We start from the raw sequence: 27,625 nt of genomic DNA, 5'->3' as shown, positions 1-27,625 counted from the left end.
CTATATGCTTGTTTCGTGCCGGACTCTAGCGTATCCAGAGGTATATCGCGTAACGTGTTCGTTTTATCAGACTTCTATTTTCAAAGTTTACATTATATTCGGTCATCAATCGACTTAGTCGTAATATGCATCTGCAGTGTTTTCTTAATAAGTAATTGTACGTTTAATGTGCATAAATGTTTTTTTACTTGCTTTTTATGTTTATATTTCAAATCAAATATTTCGGTTATTGTGGGACGTTGTCGCTCGCTAGATCAATTGAAAACCAACTATTCGTGCTTGAGTAAGTTACTTTTATCTGACCATTGCGATACTCAGCACCGAAAGTTTGATTTCTCCCATGTGTGAATATAATATCATATTGTATGAAATGTTTTTGTTTTAACTTATAGAACATAACTTTTAATTACAGTACTTGCCGTACCCTTGCAATCCGGTGAGCACTGCAATGGTAAGTTTATAATTAAGTTATATTATAAACTGTTTCATCACATTTCACCTGCGTGTTGCAATAGCTCGCGAATTAGGGGGGGTGTATATATTTCACTTAATGGTAATTGTAGCTTTTTTAGTAATAGCATGCGAACGCGGTGTCATAATAAGTTTAGAATAATTTTCCCAGATGCAGAATTAAATTTTGTCTCACCCTGTATTTGAATTTATTGCGCCAAAATTCCGTAACGCGAGTTATATTGAAACTTGTGTGTTTGCGCCGTAGTATTCGTTGCGCCTGTAATTGTAGTTTTTTATTAATAGCATGCAAACGCGGTGACATAATAAGTTCAGAATAATTTTCTCACATTCGGAATTTAATTCTGTATCACCCTGTATTTGAATTTATTGCGACAAAATTCCTAACGCTAGTTATATTGAAAGTTGTGTGTATGCGCCGTAGTACTCGTTGCGCTAGGAATTGTAGGTTTTTTAGTAATATCATGCGAACGTGGTGTCATAATAAGTTCAGAATAATTTTCTCAGATTCAGAATTTAATTGTGTATCACTACATATTTGAATTTATTGTGACAAAATTCCCTAACGCGAGTTATAGGTATTGAAAGTTGTGTGTATGCGCCATAGTACTCGTTGCGCTAGGAATTGTAGTTTTTTTGGTATAGCATGTGAACCCAGTGTCATAATAAGTTCAGAATAACTTTTTCAAATTCAGAATTTAATTGTGTATCACTCTGCATTTGAATTTATTGCGACAAAATTCCCTAACGCGACTTATGGTGCGATTCGTACGGCGAAGTTATGGATCGGCCTTAAGTGGTATTCTGTGCGCTCATCTGTAACTTTACCTAAAGTCAACCCCGCTGCACGATAGAATTTGACAGAAAGCGCGCGAGTTTCAAATCTATGGGTTCTTCAATTATCCAAATATGCAACAAATATGTGTTAATACTTATTATTTCTATTCCGGTTCTATACTGACGTTTGAAAAGTCGTAATCAAAAGTTGTTATTGTTCATTGCTTTGATTTTTAAATTACCTTTGAAGAAACACAATCAAAAAATATAAATAATCTTTTATATGCTACGTATTTGGCTCATTATCAGCAAATACTTGTGAAAAATTGACAAAATATTCATCTCAAATTTATTGGTTTTACGAGTTTTTTTTTAAATTTGAAATTTTTGCTTGAAAACGTGGATATTTGCATTTGAAAAATACAGATACACTCGATGCGTACAATTCCTTGTCATCTTCATCTTTTTTCACATCTGCTGAGCACACGGCTCGTCAAAATATTCCACTTTACCAATTTCGATGAATAGGCAGACTGAGACAGCCGACAACGAGTGCGGGTGCGAGTGAGAACGAAGAGCTGCGGTAAGGCAGTTTCACCCGCGCCAAGAGAGCAGCGCATGCGTATAACATGTTACGAAAGCTATCGGCACCCTCAAGCTGCTCGAAAAATTGAGGCGACCCGAACCCTCCAAAAGACCTCCGTTGGCCACTCAGAATTGCAATTTGCGTTCGTTCGACACTATAGCACTTCGGGTGCTGCTCAGAATAGCACCATTATATTGAAAGTTGTGTGTATGCGCCGTAGTACTCGTTACGCTAGGAATTGTAGTTTTGACGTGATAACGTCTTTAAAATCGTTTTAGTCGGGTGACATGTTCAGAAACTTCACACCAAAACCTCACGAGGCCGAAAAACCTCACGAGGCCGATCGCAGGTATAACGAGAGAGAGACGGACCGATCTCCCGTCTCATCTCGAGCGCTGCCAGTCATTCCGTGAAACTTGTCACGCGGAATCCACACGAGCGGAGGCAGGCATAGCGTTCGAGTGAGTGGACCGATCTTCCGTCTCTCTCACTCTAGCGGCATACAAACGAATGGAGATTTTCTCGTGCGGTTAAGTTTTCGTTGAATGTTTAACAGTGAAACAAAATGTGAAGTGCAAGTGAAGTGTTACAACAATTGCAACAAAAAAAACTTATATCACCAATAAGACGTTATCACGTAAACATCTCGATCGTAAACCTACTTTACAAACAACCATTTTTTTAGTATAGCATGCGAACGCGGTGTCATAATAAGTTCAGAATAATTTTTCCAGATGCGAAATTTAATTCTGTATCACCCTGTATTTGAATTTATTGCGACAAAATTTCCTGACCGGAGTTATATTGAAAGTTGTGTGTATGTGCCATAGTACTCGTTACGCTACGAATTGTAGTTTTTTTAGTATAGCATGCGAACGCGGTGTCATAATAAGTTTAGAATAATGTTCCCAGATGCGGAATTTAATTTCGTATCACCCTGTATTTGAATTTATTGCGACAAAATTCCCTAACGCGAGTTACATTGAAAGTTGTGTGTATGCGCCATAGTACTCGTTGCGCTAGGAATTGTAGTTTTTTTAGTATAGCATGCGAACGCGGTGTCATAATAAGTTTAGAATAATTTTCCCAGATGTGGAATCTAATTCGGTATGACCCTGTATTTGAATTTCTTGCGACAAAATTCTGTAATACGAGTTATATTGAAAGTTGTGTGTATGCGCCGTAGAACTTGTTGCGCTTTTACCGTTACTTTCCAATCACGATTGACAATTATAAAATATCAGATTATTCTTTATAGAACAAGATAATAAAATATAAACTGCGTGAAGTATTTGTCAATTGCCATTATCTTCTAAACTGTTTTTTTACTAATATAGGCTATTTTCTTTTGACAACACCATGTATGTAATTTTTCCTTTATGCCCAGCTAAAAATTGGCAATCCCCATCGTTTTGGTTCCATTTTTTTTACATTGTAGGTAACACCTACATTGTTTTGGTAACACCCTGTATATAATTTTCAAATAATGTCACGCGAAAACAGGGTGCAATTTGCTATTTTCTAGTGTTATCTTTTGTAATTTGGTAGCCGTTAGCATAGCGCGTTATGCAGGTCATAAACATGTTTTAAAATGACGTCATGACGTCAGGTATTGAATTTGCAAGTTCTCTTTTATTGTATGTAATTTGTTAATAAAGAAATGTTAAAGGCAATGGTAATGTTTTTTGGCTTGTGCACCCCTCCTTTCATTTCAGGTACAGGTCAGAACTTGTAAGAATATTTTTAAGTGTCGCCTGTCTTGTGACGACTTAAAACTTAGAAATATTTAAACAAGTCCTCATAAGGATTGTCCAGGAGTTCCCTCTCTCATGGGATGATCCCCACTATAAAAATTGTTAAGGTATCCTCTGTGATTTGTGTGCTCCTTCTTTCATTTCAGCTACAGGTCAGAACTTGTAAGAATATTTTTAAGTGCCCCTCTCTTGAGGCGACTTAAAACTTAGAAATATTTTTACAAAACCTTATAAGGATTGTCTATATAAGGAGTTCCCTCTCTCTGGGAGTGATCCCCCACCATAAAAATTGTTGATATGCCTGAGTATTTCGGGGATGAAGCGCAGAGACATCGTAGCTGTAGGATGGGCCGGGAGCAATGGACGCATCGAAGCAGTGGGCGATCGACCAGTAGACTGTCTTATAACGACACGTGGCCAAAAAATTTAAAAATCTGATCCTCCCCTGTCCCCTTTCTTCTATCTTCTCCTCTTCTCTACTCTACTCTCTGTTCTCTTCCTTCTATATTCTCCTATTCTCTACTACTCTCATTCTTTTATTTCTCTGTTCTCCCGTTCCACTTGTATTTCAATTTCTCGTATATTTCGTATAGTTCCATATTTGCAACCCAAATTACACTTGTTATTTTTATATTTGAGAAAAATGCTTTCTACACCTGAGATTCGATCCGTGTCTACTAGCATGCCAGCAGGTGCACGTATCCACTCGACCACCGAGTGATTTTATCATTGTTATTTGATTCTTCTATTTATCATTCTACTTTATTCAACTTTTTATAAACAACAACACAACACAAACAACAGCTATATATTGTACACGCTCGACGCACTTAAGATTTATATAGAATATGATTTAAGACATCAATCCTGCAAATGGCAAAGGGGAAATCAGAAATAAATATGAAGAAGTATATAATATTACATTATGTTTTATTAGCAACATTAAAAACTACATACATTTATTTAAAATCGAAAATCTTAGACAGCTCTTAAATCTCCTGAAAGTAAAACTTGCCTTGACTCCTTGGCACAAGTACTCCTAAACTTCTTCAACAGGCATTTACGTTGTTTATTTATACAAATTAAAACACACAACACAAGGTGCAAGCAAACATTAAAACACAAACAACTACAACACAATACAAAACATTTACATATAAAAACGAATTCTACGTGGACAGTACAACAAACATGTATGTACACATTAATACATAAGACAATACAGCAAAGTCATATACACAATAAAAGGAGTTCTCAAGTTTTACATACACAATTACATAACACAAAGAGCAATCAAGGAAATGTGCTCAAGAGGGTGCATCTTAAAAATGCAGTCTTACCCTATAATATAATCAAGAAATAACTAAAATATGACAAAGAGTTTCCGAGATATGACCAGTTTTCCACCGCGTGAAAATTGCAAGAACTGGCAAATATTAGCGGTGATTTTGAGGCAGTTACGACCGACCTTCGCGGGGACTCAAGGGTGCATCTTAAAAATGCACTCTTAGCCTATAGTAAAATCGATAAATAACTAAAATATGACGAAAGGTTCCAGAGATATGGCCAGTTATCCACCGCGTGTTTTGAAAATTGCAAAGAAAGGCAAATTTTGCGGCCATTTTGAGGCAGTTACGACCGAATTTCACGGTGGTTCAAGGATGCATCTTAAAAATGCACTCTTACCCTATAATAAAATCGAGAAATAGCTAAAATACGACAAAGGGTTCCCAAGATATGGCCAGTTTTCCATCGCGTGTTTTGAAAATTGCAAGAAAATGGCAAACTTTAGCGGCCATTTTGAGGCAGTTATGACCGAATTTCGCAGAAGTTCAGGGGTGCATTTTAAAAATGCACTCTTGCCCTACAATGAAATAAAGAAAAAACTAAAATATGACAAAGGGTTCCCAAGATATGGTTTGTTTTCCATCGCGTATTTTGAAAATTGCTAGAAAAGGCGTAACTTTGGCGGCCATTTTGAGGCAGTTACGATCAAATTTCGCAGGAGTTCAGAGGTGCATTTTGAAAATGTGCACTCTTGTCCTATCATAAAATAAAGAAAAATCTAAAATATCACGAAAGGTTCCCAAGATATAGCCTGTTTTCCACCATGTGATTTAAAAAACGCGAAAAAGGGCAAATTTTGTCGTTTCCTTCGTTTTCTATATTACCCGCAATTAAAATAAACAAGGTACCCTTAATTCGCGAGCTGTTGCAACACGCAGGTCACAAAACATTTGACCAAATAATATAACTTAATAAAAACTTACCAATGCAGTGCTCATTAGATTGCTAGGGCACAGCAAGTACTGCAATTAAAAGAAAACATAAGTTAAAATAAAAACATTGCATACAATATAATATTATATTCATACATCGGAGAAAACAAACATGCGCTGAGTAGCGCAAGTCATATTACGTTGTCAAATATCTCCCTTCCGCTTTTTTGCTCTTTATTCAATGCTTTATAAAAAGTGTTACAGTGATCGGATTTAGTTCAAATATGCGCCGTTTTGTTCGATAATCTGTTTCCATCTAGACGGCAACTTCATAATACCTCTCTCGTAGAAGCCCCCCTCCTTATTTGCGAAGAACTCGGACAGCCACTTTTCACAAGCCTCTTTTGAGTTCAACTTTACACAATCAAGGGCATTCGCCATGGACAGGAACAGGTGGTAATCACTTGGCGCTATGTCCGGGCTATATGGTGGATGCAATAAAACCTCCCATTCGAGCTCCCGTAGCTTCTGACGAGTCATCAACGAAGTGTGTGGTCTGGCGTTGTCCTGGTGGAACACTACACCCTTCCTGTTGGCCAATTCTGGACGCTTCTGGTCGATTGCCTGCTTCAAGCGGTCCAGTTGTTCGCAGTAGATGGTAGAATTAAGCGTCTGGCCATATGGGAGCAGCTCATAGTGGATGATTCCCTTCCAATCCCACCAAACACACAGCAAAACCTTCCTGGCCGTCAATCCCGGCTTGGTCACTGTTTGGGACGATTCACCGGCCTTCAACCACGACCGTTTTCGCTTGATATTGTCGTATGTGATCCATTTTTCGTCGCCAGTCACCATCCGCTTCAAGAATGGGTCGAGTTCGTTCCGTTTCAGCAGCATATCGCAGGCGTTGATTCGGTCCAGAAGGTTTTTTTGCGTCAAATCATGCGGCACCCAAACATCAAGCTTTTTTTTGTATCCAGCCGTCTGCAGATGGTTTAAAATGGTTTGGTGACTAACTTCCATCTCCTGGGCGATGTCACGAGATGCCACATGCCGGTCTAACTCGATGTATTCCATGATTTTATCGGTATTTGTCGTCACAGGTCTTCCGCCGGCTGGCTTATCCATGGTGTCGTTTTCACCGGCTCTGAATCGTCGAAACCATTCCTCCGTGGTTCGAAGTGAGAGAGCACCATCCCCCAAAACACCATTAATCTCACGGAACGTTTCTCTAGCGGATTTGCCTTTAACGAAGGAAAACTTTAAAATAGCGCGAATTTCGGCGTTAGTGAACTCCATGTTTACACGTCTATAACTGTTGCACGCAATATCCAAACTAATCATGCATAGCGTCCTTTTGTAGGCCATGTCTAGACCTTTCAAATCATGTATAGACTTGCCAGATACGAGCTCTGTAGCGCTTTGTACATCGCCCCGAAATTCAAAAGACAAAAAGGCGGAAGGGAGATATTTGACAATACCGCCGTGCTACCATTAACCGTACTATTATTTTGTTTATTGCTATTTTAATACTATTTTGTGCCATCCCGTGTTACCCCCTAGAATCTCCGTTTTACCCCTGCGGTGGTAATTACCCCCAGGTTAGGAACCACTGGATAAAACGATACGAATCACGCGAAATACGTCTAGACACGCCAGCGACCGGCACGAAACTGGCTACAATCCATCGATAGCGCAAGCAACGATGCGACAGTCCCCAAGAAGACAATGTGCCTGCAGCATGAACCCCGCAGATAAAAGCAATAGATGCGCGAAGCGGCCCGCCGATGACACACGGGCATTCGATAACAAAGTGTAAATTGTGTTCAAAACAAACACAATTCTCGAATCAAATGCCAACGTTTGCTGATAAATATAGAAATAAAGAATACAATTCTATTTTATGATTTTTATTTCAGGCAAGTGCCATCTCTGAATGTTACAGATAGTAGTCCTGCAATTAAAATTATTAAAACTAATCAAAAATGAAAATTCGAGTTGTGTAATTCTAATTTCTCAGGGTGAAAAATTTTCGGGGGATAAAACGGCAAAAAAACTCAATTCTTTCAATTGCGAATATCCCGCAAACTAAACGCGGTAGAAAGGAACGAATTGAAAAATATTAATCTACGAGAAATTCTCTATAAGACAAAGTATTAAAATATTGCAAGATGTGCTGCAGCAAAGCAAACAAGGTCGCAACAATTCATGATAAGAATACCTGCGCGATTTGCAATAGACACGATACCTGCGATCTAAACTAAACTAGAATATGCTGCATGCAGCAAATTGAAGACGGCGCACGGGCCACATGCGATAAAAAGTGGTTTGTATCGAATCGCTGATAACAGCACTGTATACAAAATTATTCTCGTGGCCACGTTTGTCGATAAATATAAAAATAAGTCGTATAACTCGATTTTATGATTTTTGTACATCCTAGTGCCATCTATGAATGTTACAGATAGTAGTCCCGGAATTTGGATTAATAAAATTAATCTATAATATAAAAATGAATCACAAAATCTGTTGGTAACCGCATAACTCAACAACGCCTAGACCAATTTGGCCAATTCTTTTTTTTTAATGTTCGTTAAAGTCTAAGTCTAATATAATTAGTTCTTGAAAGGGTGCCAAAGTTCGTGGAAACGAAGATACTCACCGGGGGACGGTTCTGTTCAGGAGAATTTTTTGCGCCAACTATACAATAGGTAGGACCAAAAAAAAATGCCACATTCCAAATCTCTTGGACCGAACGAATTCTGTTGGGTCCGCTATTAAAACAATAAAATTCAAATCATGAAATTATTATTTCTTATGTTTTAAGATTCACCGATTTTCCATCAAATATTTAAGTGATATTTAATTTGAACATTTATTGCTATACTATTTAGGTTTATATTTTATCAATGAACAATTCCAACTGAATTCTAAAGACAATTTATACTAAAATAAAAGGCTCGTAAAAACGTTTTGTTGCAATTTCAGTAGAAAAAATTATAAATTTCAACTGAAAGTTTTCTGCTGAAAAATATATCATTTGACCAAATTACGAGTAAACTATGAGTCCAACAGTAAAATTTTACTAAAATAAAATGATCAGGAGAACGGCTTCTAGGAACATCCAAAATAAAAACTTAAAATTATCAAATTTTATTTTTCTGTGGAAAATGTGAGTTCACATTTGATCAAATTGAGGGAAAACTATGAGTTCAAGAGTAAACTTTTATTAAATTAAAATACTCAGGAGGACTTTCTATAGCAACATCCGAAATAAAAACTTTAAATTTACACATTTAAATTTGCTGAGGAAAATGTGACCTCCCATTTGATCAAAGTACAGGAGAGCTATGAGTACAAAAGTAAAATTTTATTAAAATAAAATGCTCAGGGAGACCATCTATAATAACAACTTCCGAAATAAAAACTTCAAATTTAATTTTTCTCCAGAAAATGTAAGTTCACATTTAGTCAAATTACGGAAAAGCTATGAGTCCTAGAGTAAAATTTTACTATGATAAAGTGCTTGACCGAAATTTCCGTAAAAGGAAGTTTAAGATATTCATTCTCTAATTGCAGGAAAACTGTAAAATCGAAAAATAAATACTAAGAACGATGAAAAATTTCACTCACGAGTGTATCGAACACCGTAAATCAAATGCGAGTAGATACTGAAATAAACAAGAAACAAAACATTAGTTGTACAATTTCGGACAATGTTGAAATTAATCCGAATTCCGGAGGAACCCAAAAATTGCCTTAAAAATTGTCTTATTTGCCATAATTATTTAAATAATAATATTTACCAGGTAGAACAGCCGCCCATCGTGTTCTGCAGAAGACAAAAATGATTCGCACAACTCCAAAATATTATTTACAAACACTCAACATGGCGTCCGACGGCAAGCGATCCTAGATACACGCGAAACTGTAATAAACACACAAAACATTGAATCCCGAAAATTACACACGTGATAAATATTTAGCGACTAAAGCCCGTCTATTAACAGTAAATTCCGGCAAATATAACGCGATGTAACGAATTTACGACACGAAGCACAAATATCCATTTAAGTATTAGTACTTATCGCACGAAGTATGAGGTGCGTGCCGGCTACACAACAACTGGGCACGCCGACTTTTACTCGCAGGAACATTTTTAGCGAAAACATGCATTATTACGACATCTAAGGTTACTTTTGAGTACCTCAAGAAAATACAAAGTGTATGAAAGAATGCCGTTTCCTAACGCAAAACCGCAATTAAGAAAGTTTGCCTGTTGATGATTATATATCACTCAATTCATACGAATTACATACATTACGCCGCCGTCCGCCTCGGTTATGCCTGCCCCAAGTCAGACATTCAAATTATACCTGGAGGTATGTGCGTTTTCGCACCAACGTAAAATTCAAAATAAATTATGTATATAAAAATTATTAAAGTACGTAAACAACAAGCGTAGCTTCGACTATACCTAAAAAGTGACTGAGGAAGTTATTGAGACAGCAGCAGATGATCGCGTCCTGCAATCCCCTGATATATGTTAGGTATATAGAGGTTCCTATATAACAGCAGTACAGAAATGGTTCCTTGCAGCTCCGGGAAATGTCATCTACAGTGTAAATAAAACACATAATTAAAATTTATTAATGTAATATAAGAAACAGCAATTAAAAATAATAAAAAGCAATTTACATAAACACATTATAAATGTTAAATTATACAGGGCATATAATGGGGTTGTTTAGATGTTCTAAATTAAGTTTAGAAAGCAATTAATATAATCCCACATATAGAATTCTATGTAGTGCGTTGCATTCCTCGGCAACATTCAATTTAAACTTTGTCATGTGTATAACAGATAGTTTCTACAACAATAATTTTATCTGGAAAACATACCACACCAATTTCGTATATATTATTCAGCACTTGAAGTAATCTCAGATTAATCATACAATAAATCACATTTGCAACCAGCTCCAGTATCACTCATCAGCATCAACACACATCATTTTCGAAAAATTCAGTCTATCACATTATGAAGTTAATCAGAAATAAATTTAGATTGGATTACCGCGTTCTAATTCAGATGTTTACGATATGCTATCATAATTATTTTCGCTGGTATGCCATACAGGATCACCTTCCGATGATCCAGTTGGGGTGTCTGCCCTTGTAAAAGCATTCGTAAAGGATTCTTTTAAGCGTTCCGTGAACGTTTTGTATTCCATGTCGTAGTGTTGCCCGAAGTTGAAATCTGCCACTTCGACAAAGAATCTGCCCAGAAAAATAACATTACATTAAGTAACATTAAATATGTATAAATAGTTTCTAGAAATTTACCTAGGCCTATTTTGAACGTAGAAGGCTAATCCAAAAATTATCAAAACGATTGCAGCCAAACTAAAACCAACTGGCACCACGATGACCGATAGTTGGGCTTGTTTATTAACTGAAGTAAAAGAGTAGATAACTCATTTTGAAGCAACATTCGAACAAAAATAGGTGAGTAAATATTACCTTTATAAACAGTAATTGCAACTGGAAATACACCAGTACTAACATCGTTATTAATAATAATAACGGCAGTTCTCTTTTCGTCATCATAAAAATATCGATGAATAGTAAAGCTGCAATTTTGTGCTTCGTAGGTCGTACCCTCAGGACAAGTTTCATTCCCGGTGGCATTATAAGTACCATATTTAAAATAGAAACAATAAGTGAACGAACTAGAACCCTTACAATTTACATCAAGATTTAAAACTTCGGAACGTTGAATCCAATTGTTTCCCGACACAGAAATATTTCGAACTGGATCTAAAAAATGCTCAATATAAGCAAACATATGAGATCAATATATTAATAACAAGCGATACCAACCACGGACTGTAAACTTTCGATTGAAATAGCCATATGGAATGTCAGACAGTATTGGTACAATTGTATGATTGTTGCAAATGAAAGGGAACGAATTATTGTATTTCACAGTTCTATTTGTGAATGTTGACAGATTCTTATAGATGATATCTTTCATACTGACTGGATCAAAATTAGTAATCAATTCAGTCGCGGATCGTTTCAGCTTTATTCCCCGTGGGTTCAAAGTGGTCGTTGATATTGCAGGAGGCTTAGATGTGGTGGTAGTAGTAGTAGTAGTAGTAGTAGTTGTTGTAGTAGTTGTTGGTGCTTCCGTTGGAAACGGATCAAAATTTGGAATTATGAATGCTTCAACCACATGTGAATCATCCACATTGGCGTAGTTCATTAAAAACTCCATGTTTTGTGTAATGCCGTAGTAAACGCAATCCACAAACCAATACGATAAGATTTGAGTTGCAGTGGTATTCAAATACTCCATATCTGAAGAAGACAACTGCACCTTGTGCAGAACAGTGGTAGTGTTGGAGACATATTGTGATCGAACTGTATTATTTTGTATAAGATTTAAACTTCCCCCCAGTGTACCTAAAATATCATATTTTAAAAAACTGTATAACAATTCAATAACATTGTTATGAAAATAAAATATGTGAATGATAAAATGTTCAATATTTTATGAAATAATGATTTAAATGAATTATGACTTACTTGTTAGCTCAAAATTAATCCTAAGTGATGTTATCTCCACAGGTACAAAAAACCAGTAATTTTTAACAATCACTTGCATTACATAAACTCCTGGAGGACAATCCGCCCTTGGATAGCTTACAGTCCATGAGTCACGGTAGCCTGTTGTCTGTTTCTAAAATTCACAATATTTGTTAGTTCTAAATATTATATAGTTGCATGAGTCATTTCTGGACAGCCATGATAAATAATGTTTAACAGATATGAAAACAAATCCATGGCAAGACAGGACTACATAGATAAAATCATAAATTAAAATTAAAAGATGCAAAGTAATAAATATTTACAGTGCCGAGTATCAAACTAGTCAAGACAATATAACAGGGATGTTATCAAATATGACAAATAAAATTTAATGTACTTCTCTATGGTGTCTTAACAGAGAGTTATCTTGCCATTCAAACAGGAATTTTCCATCTGCCTTTTTATCACCATCAAACAGCTCAGCAACAAAATGAATTTTGCCACCAGCTACAGTTGGACCGGAATTCTTGATTTCCAATCGAAAATCCGCAACAACTGAAATATATCGTTATTGTTATCTTGCCCAGGAGATCATTGGTGATGAATGCTTGCCATACCATATTGAATACATGTTAAACACACGGTGACCACGTAAATTATCCTCATTTTAGTAAATATCTAAGGACGCACAACACATTTAATCGAAAGAATATAATATAGAATAAAATTTCTTTAGTTTGACAAAGACTGAAATCAGCTGCGACTCGCATAAAACGTCAGTTGTACATGGTTGCAGCTTGTTAGACTTCCATCAGAATGCTTCGGAAATCAGCTGTGCGGAGCGTACTTTAACATATGCAACCAAATATACACCTCACTAGAGCAATTCTACTTTCCTTTCAAATATATATTATTCAATTTCACTATTATTATATAAATCATAGCTTATTAATAATATTAATACTCATATTCTTAACAAAGATAAAAAATAACATTTTAATAATAGTATATATTTCGAAATAGCTGGCTTAAATAATTCGAACAATGTAATATTTGAATGAGGATATTATTAAAATTTAACAGCGAAGGAAAAATATCAACATACCTTTTAAAACAAGCGCAACGTACACAAAATGCAATATAGACAAACACAAAATAAATTAGAGGACATAATTAATTGCCTAGTTTGAATTAATTCTGCCACGAGGAATCAAACCCAGCTGCCGAATCCGAATCAGAATCCTGCATGGGGTGTCTCTGAATAAATTTCGGGGGCTGATTGGGTGTTTCAGGATTGCTATGAGTGCGCACTGCATCCGCAGGTCGCCTGGGTTTCAGTTTCGTGATGTAGCCTTTGGGGGCCGGCATTACGCTTTCCTGTCGAAGCATACAAGCCCACACAAATAACACACCACCATCGCAAACACAAAACACAAAATGTAATTGCCAAGCAAATAAAAGAGAAATGCAACACAATACCTGCGCCACATTATCGGCGGAACCCCATCCTTTGTGTACTTTCTCCGAGATTGGCTCAATCGTGCTCAGTGAACCGCCTCCGCCGCCGACACCTAGAAAGGAACTAAAAGCTTCGGTGGTTTTCTTCACGCGCACATTGAGGGAACCCACACGCAAAAATTTATCTAAAATGTAAAGCAATTAGAAGATTTATGTAGATAATAGCAGATGAAACAAATGTACCTCCGTATTTATTCTTGCGAGATTTGGTTTCTGGAACACACACAAACAAAAGCCGACATTAACAAACAAATTTAAAAAACAAGAAACCAAATATTTAAAGGCAAGTAATGATTCAACAATACGTTATGATAATATAAAAAACAACATGCAAACAGAAACCCAAAAACAAATTGTAAATTGTTAAAAGCAAACAAGACATGCAACATGCAAAAATTCATTGCTATATTAAAACGTCGTTAGGTAATTATTAACGTCTCTAGGAGTGCATCAGCATAAAAAGACGGTAAAAACTTTAATTGTGTTTTAATTCCATGATAAATCAAGTGTATGCAATTTTTAATGCAGTGCGATGCGATTAAACATGCAAATAAATGCAAACGCACGCTCGACTATGACACGATAACGTCAAAATACTATAACAAGCATAGAATGCATAAATATATCTAAATATGGTCAACGCAATAAAAAAGTTCAAACTAACGATAAAAACTAGCATAATGTAGATTATATCTACGTTAATCATGTTGAGTCAAAAAGTGATTAGCGTTGTGTTAGCTTGACGCGGTTGAGATTTTTGCGCATAAACGTGCCATGCTTGTGAATTCTCGGCTTCGGCTTGATTTTGGGCTTCTTGCTTTCATACTCACTTGCGGTAATTTTATTCCGCACTTGATTATTGGCTTCTCTCAATTGAACTGCCCTCTTGCCGCGGTAATCACGAATACTATCATCTGCTTCTGTAAAGTATATTCCAATTTAATTTGAGGTAAAAATAATGAAATGCGTATAAAACTTACTGTAAACTTCAATGAGAAGTTTGTAGACGTCCGTGCGGCCAAAATGCGCCGCCAAATGCAACGGCGTATAGCCCTAAAAATTGAATACATTTTTAATTACTACGTTGACCAATGTTGTGCTCGCATGTCGAAGCGTAATTTTCGGATCGTGAATTAGCCCGAACGAGCGCGCGCATTACGCTTTCTATAGTTTATTTTTCACGGCATTAAAAAGGCACCGTGTGCGCGCACAGAGCACACGATCCGTATCTGGAAAGAAACAAGCGAAATTGTGTTTTACAAATATGGGAACACAAATTCTGTCTCCGTGCAATGTCGTCCTCGTCGTGCTCGCACGTTGTTGCGCGTACACCAAGGGACATTAATAAGCTGTGCGACGACGACGACGATAAGATGCTTCGTAAGTACAAATGTAAACGTCATAAACCAGAAGTTTATCAGCGCCCTGCGTGAATAAATCTGAGATCTTGTATCGTTTCGACACCAGGAATGTCCGGTTTGTAACCCAATCCTTTGTATTCCCTTGCCACCGAATATTTTGAACGATTGCCTGGTGTGATAGTATTAGAAAGTAATTTGGAATAATTGAGACTTACCCCGTTCGTCTTGGCGTTGACATCGGCACTATATGTTCCGGCGAAGAGTTTTATGATGTCTGCGTTGCCGTGCTTTGCGCCCCAATGTAAAACGGTCTGAAAATTACCACAAGATACAGTTATCAACACCTTCTTCTCATAATGCGGCTGAGATGAACGCGCGTCGAAAATAAACAAAAGGTGACAATGTGGACGGGAAACATGACTCTTTACCAAGATTTGTAACCCACACTCGAAAAGATAAAAGCCATCAACAAGCCAGCCATCGACAAGCAAAGGCGACACATGTATAAATTTAGTTTCGGTTGTAAAATGAATTAAGGGACGAAATACAACTTCCTGTGTGAACTCTCTACTCGGAATAGTGTGTTGACTGGTAACATTTTGCGAAACTGAATGCATTTAACAAGTCTAATGTGAAAATGTTTGAAATATGTTAAGCGTTAATGTGTTTCGACAATTGGGATGACAAGGCGGTTGGCGGCCGGGCCAGCCGGTTGGTCGCATTCATAAATTATCCATGGCTAAATGACGACAAAGTGCAAAAAAGGCTGGCGTGCATTTAACGGCTGAAAACGTACGCCGTCGCACGTCCCGGAGTTCCTGAACGAATTGATAAAGCAGAGGCAGTGACGGGCAACCCGCTCACATTTTCGCACACACATATTTACTTGCATATGTAGCCATTCGCGCAAACATTGGGTTTTAATTATCTCGAAAAGCGTTCGAGAGCTAAGTGACAATTTGATTTCGCATCCGCACTACGCCACGCATCGCATCCTCGTTTGCATGCATTACAATTGCAAAACAGATTTTGGCAAATGTGCAGAGCGCGTCGCGCATTCCTCGCGGCCAACCGTCGAGCAACGCCTGAAATACATCACTATAAATTATTGTAGCACGTTCTACAATTTAGCTCAAAATAAGGGGGATGCGATGCCGGAGTCACGCATAGAAAGCACCAAGCAGCGGTGTGTTCGTATGATACCTTGATAGTGGTAGTGCTAATACGGGACACTCAAAGTTAATAGTAATGTTTCTTTTTAGTACTTACATACTGTCGGAATCCATTGTATTTGTTGTAAAACACGCATTCATGAAACAAGAAGAAAGATTACATATTAATATATTTAAATAATATACAATTATATAAGAATAACGATCGACTTTATAAGATACCAGGCAGGAAGTTGAAAAATGTGTAAACGGTATGAAGTATTTACAGGGCAGCACAGAAATGATATTTACTGCGATTGCTCACTATGCACTGGATGTTTCTTGGGTACTTTGCACGTGGATATATTTTAATTGAAAACTAACGTTATTATTTTCTGCAGAAAAAAACAATTTCGGGCACAAAGCCAATATGCGTCAAATAAATCTCATCATTGCAAATATCATTAATAAAATAATAGCAATTTGATTAGCTCGCCTCTTCTCGAAATGTGTATGTTGAAAATATTGAAATTATGAAGTATGTAAATAAAACATAAAACTTGCTGTATTTTCTTGAGCAAATAAATTACATTCATTAAAAACAAACTGTACATCAATTATAAAAAAAACGCTATCGCTTTTCTTTGTCAGTTCTTCCATTCTTCTGATCTATCTCGCACATTTTTCACGTTTCAGTGGGAACAATTTGTTACAAACTAATATTAAAGAGCGATGCTTGGCGAGCTAAATACCTACCTGATGCATATATGCAAAGTGCATCAGATTCGGGTAATAATTACAATAACATTTGCATAAATGCTAATAAACAAACGCTTGGCACGCAGATTTAATTTCAATTTTAATGCATCGTCGGTAAAATATTCACAACAACAAGACATAACAAATATAAAATGATGTTTAACCATCACCCAAAATGATATTAGGCTATATTGACTGATGAAATTAGTCGTCATCTAATCTATCCACGTAAACTGCGGCTAAAATTGATAGTTTCAAAGTGATAGGGACATGAAGGCTTACCAAGGCGAATAAATCAAACGAACACCCAAACCGATGGGGACGCGTCCGGTATCGATTTCGACCGTCAGATAAAAGCGTTTTTAATGCACTTTCAATACTTTCAGACGCGTGTGCGTTTAAGGTGTAAGATGGGCAGGTGTAACGTCGGCAAGCGGTGCAGGGGTACAGGTGAGTGGTACGAGGTGACGGTGACAGGAATGAATATGGTGCAAACGCGTGGACCCAAAGTACGAAGCAAAAAAAAAATACGCTGGAAAAGAAGCTAATTGAACGAAATGAATAATTGCCTAAAGCAGTGTGCAGCTGATTTTGTTAATATGTGGTAATCATCATTATGTAAATGGACATGAGTGGGGCGCTGAATTCCCGTAACCCATATTTAATATGAGTTTTTAATTTTCTATCAGCGATTCCTCTTGCTACTACATAGTAATATTCAACGCACCTCGGAGTAGTTTTGAATATCCATTAATAATGCATTTACTATATATTTCCGAAGCTCTTCAGGAATTCGGTTGTTTTGTCACATTTTATTTTGAAGTATTGAGTAATATATTAAATTTCTCGTGACGTACCCAGATAGCACTCTTTTGAGTAATGATATGGGAATCTGGGATTATGAGTGTGGCAGACGGAATAACTATTGAAACACGACGCGAAATAGTATCCAGCAACTTTTCTTTCGTGGAGTCGTAGCGATGTGCCCGCAAGAGTGGTGCATGTGCCCAGTAGGAAATCCGCTTGGGGTCCCGGGTAGTGAGTCGGTAATGCGCGCGGAGTACGCTGTTGTTTTAGGGCGCCCCACGACGCGGTCGAACAGCGCGCCCTCCCGCCAAGCCCCCTCGCGTTCAAACGACAACGTGTTATCAGATCTCTGCATGATGACAATTTCGATTTTAGTCGCTTCAAGTGGTCAAGACGATCGATTTATTCATATTGTTTCGATACTAAATCGTTTTCCAAAATCATTCAGTTGCCATGTTACCCAAAGGACAAAACAAAAAAATAACAGACAAATAATTCCAATTTTTACTATGAATAACCTATTTGCTAGATTACCATTTTCAAAAAGTTAATAGCGTCTACAACCGTATAAAAATGAATTATTGCCCACCTCCAGATTCTTTTCTAAAGCTACTCCATTCTGGTGACTGTTTTTTTTAGTATGGCTTTATTTTTTATTGGGTTGAATGTGTGTTGAAGGCATGGTGCTTTATCGTCAACTAGATTAAAATAAATTTCGGTAATGCGTGTGTGAAATGCATGTACCGTCCATGTAATACTATAATAATTTCATTATGTCGCTGCGCGTTCTTCTTGGCATTCTTTGAGACTTTTCCCGGAAATGCAAGTTCAAAAAAAAGTACCCAAACATAAAGCAAACATTTTCCTACGTAGGGTACATAAATAACTCCATTAATAAACAATAAAGAAGGCTCTTTTGTTTCGGCGCTAATTAGCAGAGTACCCTGAATGTAATAAACGTGAGCGTAAAAGTAAAGTCAAACACATTCCGAGTAAACAAATAAAATATTTAGTACTTACGGCCTGATGTGACAAGGCGATTAAATGATGTAACGTGAGGAATAGACATAATCAATCCAAGATATCCAAGATGGTCCCGATATTCGTGATGCAGAGCATGGCGATGACATGGAACGAAAAATAAAAAATATTTATAGGCATGTAATGATCTCGGTTTTACAGGCATCATTAATCAATAAATAATTTTTAGTGCTCAAATTAATAGCAAAATGTAACCATAAAAATATGATCATTAACACACATCCATATATCTGGACAAAAACACAAACAAAATGTGAGGAGCAATTAATCTTAACAAACATTTAGGGTGGATGACAAGCACATAATAACAAAAAATAGTAATTTAAATATACTTTAATTAGTGGAATTAATGCTGGCGGATAAAGTAGGTCTGAAAAATGTTGACATATTAAACTGCCCAACACATTAGAGTTGTACATTTGGTGAAACAGTATTTCATTAAACAGAATAACAAGCATACCTTAAACCATAATTTTGGACATTAATTAATAAGGACTGGGAAATGCAGTTTGGAAGTTGCCAGTTTGCACAATGTGGATCTAATTCTGTTTCAAACCTTGTACCGGTTTAGAAGTACTACGGCGTATCTGTAGTTTTTTCCAATGCCAACGTAAATTCACAATAGGATAAAAACGTGAAGCAAAAAGGCTGGAAAACTGACGGGTTCTGCAGTTCCTGTCCGCGGCGCACAAAGATTGGAACATCGCGTGACCGCGTTGTCGTCGCTTCTGACACACGAACACGGACGGCCATTCATGGTGGATGATCCTCGTCGCGTTGTCACAAAAGGACAGATAATCGCTGCTGTTTTTCGAATGTCGCACGAATCGTGCGCGCCATCGCTCATAATTCCGCTCGCATACACACAGCGGCATTATGCCGCTAGGTTTCCTTCCTTTTTATTATTTTTGATTTTAATAGAGTAATTACTGGGGACGCGTCATTATATATGCATAATGCAAACCAACGCGCTGGTATACGTGACATACGTGTATGCAAAAATAATTTGTAATTGCTCCTTCGACTATGTACCCACTGTTATACGAGTATACCTAGATTGTCGGATGAGATTAGATTATCTTATATTTTTTTAAATATTCAAAATAGAAAAAATATATTCATGCAGTCGAAAAATATTAATTTTATAATCAATCTAGGTATTTATAAAGTTTAAATGTTTCCAAATAATTTCTTAGCTCAATAGAAAACAAACCTTGCATTTTAACTGTACAGACGCCCGCCATTTTGTACAATTCTCCAAACAATAAGAAAGCACTAACCATATCGAAAGCACTTGGGCGATTAGCAAATCAAATGTCGGCAATTAACGCGTCAAAAGATACAATATCTACCATCATTCTTTCACAGCTCGGAAGCAACTTGCGTGCGTGTAAAAACCGTTTGCGTTTCTTTCTCTACGTCTCCATTTTTATACCACAGGCCCGCAAAACACACAAAAATCATCAATTGTCGCTGTTTGCCGTGCCAACAGTTGGGAACAATGACGCAAGTTATAATTTATTAATGAAATGAGTTTTTAATTAGAGCTCCCTGCCTCCTTGCCTCTACTTAGGGTAATTAATACCTCAACGGAGAAAAAACGGCCACTGCTTACTATTTCACTTGATTGTCAGAGCCCGAAATGTGGTGGAAATGCGTGACGTGCAGCGATGTAGAAACAAACATCCACTCACAATTTTTATTGTATAATCTCGAAAATACACGAATTTACGAATCGTGCGTACACGAGTAGAATTCATCTTCTGATGTTTGATAGCTCGTTGAATGTTAATGGTGAATAAACGACCGATAAATTTGACCGTAATTTATGACGTACTCATTTCGAAACTATTTAGTTGCGTACTTTTTGGTACAGTTCGTATGGTAGACTAACTAACAGAAAAAGGAAGGGCAAATGACATCTTTGTGTGTTGATGTTGATATTTCTATGCAACTTCTAGAGCGATTTCCCTAATCGATGTTTCTATTACAAGAGCTCGGTGTAAGACGTAGCCAAGAGAGGCTAAACGAAAATTCGTGTGACTTGTGAATTTGATTAGTTGCTCCGAACGTACCCTAATTTACTTCTGTCATTTGTTACTTCACCAGAAACCGTAGTCGCGCACACTTCGTTGCCGCATGCCCGTTTTGTCTTTGCTATTTTTAACAAGACAAAGTGGGCTGTACTTACGAAGAAAATGATTGATGTGCCACTATCGAGTGGGACATATTCTTACCGTGTACGGATCCTGCAACAAACAAAAAGAACAATTTAGGTTAACACTATATTAAACTAGCAGATGTGTTAATAAAAAAAACTAAACTATTTCAAATAATATTTATGTTGCCAAATAGTTATAAAAAAGTAGTTTTCTTCATAAATGTCCTAAGAATTTAATAGCAATTGATAAAATGGCCTCACCAAAGTTGATCTAGTAAAATAATGCGTTGAAATATTAAGTAGCTCAATTGAGTGTGACCAAAAAGTAATCCCCAGAAAATCACTAAATTCTAAATTGCAATCAATGTTCGAAATTGCATAGGAAGCATCGTCGATCCGTAATGATGCACCCGAACGTGCTCGACAGAGGCGAGCCGTGATATGATGAAGTGTCCGTAAACGTTTGCGTTTATACCCTAATTGCACTATAAACAGTGCGTGTCCATGACCGTTTATTATCGGTTCATTGATTACCAATAATCGGTTTCGATTCGCATTGATTACAAGGCAGAGCGGCGGAAGCTGTGGTCGCGTACGCCCGATGCCAAACTCGGACGCACACGCGAATCAAAATTAAACCAGCCGCAGAAGCGCAGGACGACCCCGCTCAGCACAATGGATCATACCGCTTGGAAACCTCGATTCGCACGGTTTATCAGCGATTTTATGGTCGCACGTCCAGCAAAACCAACGGTAACTCACACCGTTCTAACCAATGTCGGACTAGATGCGATCATCAGCGCCCGCAAATCGAACAAAACGAGAGCCATGATAGCCAGATCGGCGCATCGAACGAATTAATTTAACCGATGTAATATATTGAGACCTACAATTTCAGACGATATTTTATGTTTACGCAAACCTTCATTACCTCCAAGCACAATACGTTTCCAATAGAAAATTAGAGCAAGCAATTTTCGTAGCCAGGCGCTACCAACTTTCAAGTGTAATTACAAGAATTCCAATCAGATATAGGTACCTACTCGTAATGTGTTTAGAATCGAAATAATTTATAACATTCATTAAAACTTTGATCAAAGTAAAAATTAAAAGAGCATTAAAATTGTAATTATTAAATTTATGGACAACTCATCAACCTGTATCTGCATGATCGAACGAACCGCCTGAATAAATTATCTTAATATCCAAAATATATATCTATAGGGTAGGTTTTTGAAAATTTCTTATCAATTTTACTATCCTAAAATATTTCCTCACTGCTAATTAAATTCCATAAATTCGGATTCATGCAGTCAGGCCGATCTTCCACTTTTAAGGTAAGTTGGTATGTTTTGATTTCATATCTTGTTGCGATGACAACACACACGCGGTCTGCTGAAGCTTTCGCAGCTTAACGCAGCTGCCACACCGCAGGATTATTTTAGTGCGTCCGCTTTGTCACTGACACTTCTTTAAGATAGCGAGCGCGGAAATCGCGTCTTCCCCATTTCGATAGACGGATTTATTTCGAGTCGAAAATAAGGTGTCGACTTGTTACTTACACATGTGTGTTTATGTCCACAAGCACGACAGACAGACTCAACCAGCGTTTAACACAAGCCAGATTGATTTACCTACACATCGGCTTGATGGCCTCGCCGATTTACGATTCAAGTTTTACAAATATGACTTATTCGAAACTGATGCTCTTCGCTTATTCGTCGCAAGCTAATTATAAACAAGAAGTTGCATGAAACAACGAACAGAAAATAGATCCAATCATATGCAAAAATGAATTAATGCAGAAATAAAGCTAATATATCATGAAAAAACTCTAAGTATAACAAAATACAAGAGACAAGCGGAAGTCTTGTGTTGGTACACATGATACATGTGTTCATAGAAAATGATTTAGGTGAGTACTCCACTGCTGATTATAAGGAAAATTTCAATGACAAAAGGAAGTTTCGCAAAAGAAATAAATCTTTCAAATAAATAGAAACAACAATTTTTTTTTGTATGTAAAAATTCAGATAAATCAGATTCTCAACCTTGCGTATATAGCAAAATTGTGAAACTTGAGATGATAAGATGTTAATTTCTTCCAGTTTCTGAGTTAGTTCCAAATTTGAGACATAATTTGAGCATCGATCACAGTCGAGAGTCATAAGATATTGAGACAAGGGTAATACGACCTCAGGTTGCATAGTGTGACACATGTCTTGACGGTGGCGCCATATAATTTACGAGCGTCGCCCACGAAAACCCAATACCAGAGTCAAGGATGTATCTTATAGAGCATAAACCTAGGCTGGCTCTTCATATAGTTGGTAACTTATGTGTTTCTTTTCATTTGACTAGGCTTGAAAGAAGATGACAACTAAAAAGGGCACAAAAACACTAAATACCATAGGCGCAAAGCCAAATACACCCCCCGAGAATTAGGAGGTCATGCTAACTTAAGAATTTTTAGCCTAGCTTCCTCGACTTCATGTAAACTAGGCGCTGAGACACAAGCATAGTATCGGTTTCAAGCCAACGCCTGAAAGTTGAGTTTGTATGTGTTAATCATTTGCTCGGAAGTGATATTGATGGGAAGCGAGCCCGCCATTCATCATTCCGGCATCGGTCTAATTTGCCTCAGCCAAACCGATAGGCGACAGACTCACAACTACCGTGTCGTCCAATATACACACAATATTTGTAATTATAATATGCAGAAGTTCCACGAAGATTTAATGAATAATAAATTAGAACGATTGATAAAGCTCCTATGCTTAATAATTTGTTAAGATCTTTAAAAATGCTGTAATTTGAATACTGCTGCCTTATAAATCAATAAACTAGCATCCCAATTGGACATTCCATTTGAATAAATATTGAACATTAGACGACATGCTACAGGAATAAAAACCATGAATGAAACAATGAATGAGATGCAGAAAAAAAAAACAACAACGTGCATTGCAATACATCGAATGACGATAGCACTTTTTCGCAGCGAACTAAAACAAATATCCCCGACAGAGATCGTGTTTTGTTTCTGACGCTTCTATCGACAGCTCGCGCCATGAACAACAAAACCGAATGTGCTTCGCGCGGCGGGATGGGATGTACATGTTGGACGTGTCAAAGGTTTGATAGACTTTATGTGCGCATGATGTCAGATATAAATGAAGCAAGTCGTGGCGCACCGGGCCAGTATAGATTTTCGACCGGTCCGTTACTTCGGACCAAGATCGACCTTACAACGATGACGACCAAGGGAATGCAGTCAAGGGAGTGCCATGGCGCCAGACCCAGACGGGACCCAATTAGCTTCGCACACCTCACCCTGATTTACGGCACCCCCGCACAGCCACTTCCTGTGTGCCTGCCCCGCACACGGTATCTCTTTCTTTCCCCAAATTTCAACGTCTGCCCTTCTCGTTGACCAAAACATATCATGTTCGCCCACGCCCAGTTTCTAATGTTTAAAACACCTATATCCTTCATTGTCACAATCGTCAAAAATAGAATAGTATTTAGAGGATGGTGCGTAGCCAAATTCAATTCTCTCATTAACCGGTTTTTATTAGGACCTATGCTCTATAATGATTGATTTCAACCGGTTCCCTCAAGAAAGTCCCAAATATCCAAATTGATCGTAGATTTCATTGACTTCATTGCAGGAGGGAACCAATAGATAAACGAATACTACAACTACACGAACAACCATTCATGCTTTCTCAGATTGACTTTACATACTCGTAAAATTCACTGTGCATCAACCAAATCCAGCGGAGACATTACTAGATATAGATAACTTCAAGATAAAATGAACGACTGTCAACAAAACAAGCACATGAAGCATAATTAAATTAAAAGTCATGACAAATAAAAGAAAATGATTTGAAAGTGATATTAACTTTACAGATTCTACACCTTTCATTCAACCCTAAATATATGTATTCTGTACATACTAATAAATTTATATGTCATTTAACTCACAAATATTTACACGTCAATTTAATATTTACGTCTTCCTTTTTATCTAAATTACAAACCTAATCTGTATCTAAAGTCCGAAAAAATACATATTCCATTGCAGAGCAAATTGACACCTGTCAATTATTATATTGTACCGTATTTTCTGCACTATCCCTAGCGAAGAGATTCGAAATTGGCGCACCTGTCGCCGCTCACATTAAAATTGCAAATCATCAAAATTGTGCAACATATTTAGCCAGTAAAGTAGTGTTGACGATTTTCTTGTCGTGAGCGATTATTTCAATCGTGCTAAAATAACAGTTAAACCTAAATAAACCCATTGCAAACATGAAAAATCAGTTTCTTATGTAAACAGCATAGTAGCACATGTTGATGTAAAACTTTAAGTACTAATCTACAAACTCGCAATGCACGACTTACTTGCTGCTAGCTCGGAAAGAAGCAAGCAAAAAGTGTTGGCGAACGGATCTATTACCGGAGTGGTGGTGAGCAAAGCTCTGAGAGCGGTGAGTAGTGAAAACTTATGACATGTTTGGAGGCAATTTATCATTTCTTGTAAGCGCCGAGCATGTGTACAGCCACTCACACTAAGGCGTATACAAATGCGTTTTAATTTTTGTGAAAAATTACATGTGTATTGAATTACATCAAGCAGGGCGACGAAGCATACCAACCCTACGCATAAAAATTCATCTGCCTTTAATTACGTGCAAAAGAAAAAGTGACACTTATATCAAGGAATCTAAAGCGAAACACGTTTTTTTATTAATGAGTAAATTAACATTTTCAAATATAAACGTTTCTTTCGATAAAACGAAGGAATAAAGATTCTCCATAAACCATTCGATAGAAATTCATCTATTCGAAATATCTTACATATATTTTGACACATTAGATGTACCTATTCCATTCCTTGGGTTCATAGTTCACACTACAAGCAATTAAAAACAACTCAAAAGTTTATTTACGAGCTAGGCTTGTCAAGACTTTTTAAGCCCAAACCAAACAAAGAAAAAACTTCACTCGCAGAGAAGTGAGAAGAAACAAGAAGAGATGGCAATAAAAAGACACCACACATGTGGCTAATTAGGCGTATGATATTCATCTACATCAGGTTCACTTTTTTGCCCAGGGATGAAAACAACCCGTGACGCCTCCTTCTTCGTTTAAAAACGCAGGCCGTGTAAGTGAGCACGAAAATCTGTCAACTAAATGAGCGCATTTATGACAAAACAGGTGCCCCCACAAGAACGAGGGGACATCGGGCAAAAGCTTTACGAGCATGCAACGCGACAGATTGAGAGTCACATATCCGTTACGTTTACATGCAAACAACGCCAAAGTGGCACAGATACACCGTTCTTACGCGCTTTACACACATTACCGCACATTCAAAAACACGCATAAAACATAAAACTGACTTTCAAGCAGGAAGGATAACTGTCTGTCTACATTCGTGTAGTGCAGACTATTTTCAGTTTGAAACATGTAAATTTGGAAATAACTCAATGGCATATTAATAAAGATGAGCCGCTCGATAGCCAAGAACATTAATGTTCATATAAAAACATTCACATTTAAGACATTTTTGATACGCACATCCAACATGTTCTAATATCTTGCAATATAAGTAACTAAAAACATTAGTGTTTTAAATTGAAACCAATGCAAATTAATGCAACAATTTGTGAGATTAGTAAATACTTCCATAAAATATTTCAAGAAGTGTTGGAATGTTCAAAGCGCCGCCAGCATCTGTGCGCGAGAATGACATCAAGAGATTTCACGAATATCAGGCGCGTTTGCCCACTATTTGTCGCCACGACGCTTTTGGCAAGATGCTAAGTTAAATATTTGACTTAGCACCTTGTTTACGCAGGTACTAAATTTACAAGCCGACAATACACTCTCATGCATACCAAGGACCGCACGCTTTTCACACAATAGGCAAAGCATTACGGCAACTGGAGTGAGTTTATCTAATTTCGGCTAACAAGATGTACAAAAAATGTTGAAATTTAGTTAGAACTATGTAATGCTTTCGTGTGTACAAGAACTTGGGACTATCACACAAATGTTTCACACTTGTAAAATGTCAAAACCTAGTAAAATATGAGATTATGCAAGCCTCTTGTCGCCATGTTTAATTTTCCAAACCTGTATTTAGTTAGTATAAATGTTGTACAAAATGGATTAATGTTTTAAAAAAAAAATTATGGTTACAGTCATTTTATTCTTTTAGATCAAATTGTTCACACAAACTCTTCTTCGTGTTTAGAAAGTGTCGAAGAATTCATTTGTAAGCATCGTCGGTTGTCGCGCAATACGATGTAGAATTGAATTATTCAGTATGTAATTCAAGTCAGTAGCTGCTCGCCCAAAGCGTATTCAGCTTCTCAATATGCCAAGAGTTCTGATAAATGTCTAGAGTTTATC

General features: G+C 37.2%; 3 protein-coding genes across 3 annotated transcripts in view; all 3 read right to left on the bottom strand.

Annotated features, from left to right (window-relative positions):
* Positions 1-10,446: 10,446 nt before the first annotated feature.
* LOC135793483 (uncharacterized) lies at positions 10,447-13,206 on the bottom strand. Its single transcript, XM_065304470.1, has 7 exons — positions 13,019-13,206; positions 12,799-12,956; positions 12,399-12,552; positions 11,691-12,275; positions 11,331-11,627; positions 11,154-11,262; positions 10,447-11,087 (listed from the first exon to the last, which is right to left on the bottom strand). Exons 1-7 carry the CDS (start codon positions 13,065-13,067, stop codon positions 10,904-10,906), a joined length of 1,536 nt encoding a protein of 511 aa, XP_065160542.1. The 5' UTR covers positions 13,068-13,206; the 3' UTR covers positions 10,447-10,903.
* Positions 13,207-13,395: 189 nt separating this feature from the next.
* sowah (ankyrin repeat domain family member sosondowah) lies at positions 13,396-16,588 on the bottom strand (the record flags this gene model as incomplete). The annotated part of the gene is made up of 7 exons (XM_065304472.1): positions 13,396-13,778; positions 13,881-14,044; positions 14,103-14,132; positions 14,750-14,839; positions 14,900-14,972; positions 15,496-15,591; positions 16,550-16,588. Coding segments are annotated over 7 exons (678 nt in total), but the record flags the coding sequence as incomplete, so codon positions are not given.
* A 2,435-nt stretch (positions 16,589-19,023) lies between these two features.
* Positions 19,024-27,625, bottom strand: part of LOC135793484 (uncharacterized) — a 30,844-nt gene continuing 22,242 nt past the window's right edge. The window contains exon 5 of the mRNA XM_065304471.1: positions 19,024-21,287. Coding sequence (XP_065160543.1) covers positions 21,252-21,287 — 36 coding nt within the window. The 3' untranslated portion in view covers positions 19,024-21,251. The remainder of the gene's footprint in view (positions 21,288-27,625) is intronic.

Source organism: Atheta coriaria, unplaced genomic scaffold (genome assembly GCF_025399875.1).
Source record: "Atheta coriaria isolate IRGN ID8LTWV9N9 unplaced genomic scaffold, Caltech_Dcor_3.1 hic_scaffold_6_pilon, whole genome shotgun sequence".
Taxonomy (NCBI): domain Eukaryota; kingdom Metazoa; phylum Arthropoda; class Insecta; order Coleoptera; family Staphylinidae; genus Dalotia; species Dalotia coriaria.
Note: the sequence above shows the minus strand (reverse complement) of the source record. Positions and strands in the feature narration are given on the sequence as shown.

What these genes read in the sequence shown, in the direction of transcription:
- LOC135793483 (XM_065304470.1), bottom strand. Translation starts at nt 13,067, where the DNA reads ATGAGGATAATTTACGTGGTCACCGTGTGTTTAACATGTATTCAATAT. An exon ending in TTTAACATGTATTCAATATG is followed by an intron (nt 12,957 to 13,018) that starts GTATGGCAAGCA and finishes GATATATTTCAG; the next exon opens with TTGTTGCGGATTTTCGATTG. An exon ending in GATTAATTTTGAGCTAACAA is followed by an intron (nt 12,276 to 12,398) that starts GTAAGTCATAAT and finishes ATGATATTTTAG; the next exon opens with GTACACTGGGGGGAAGTTTA.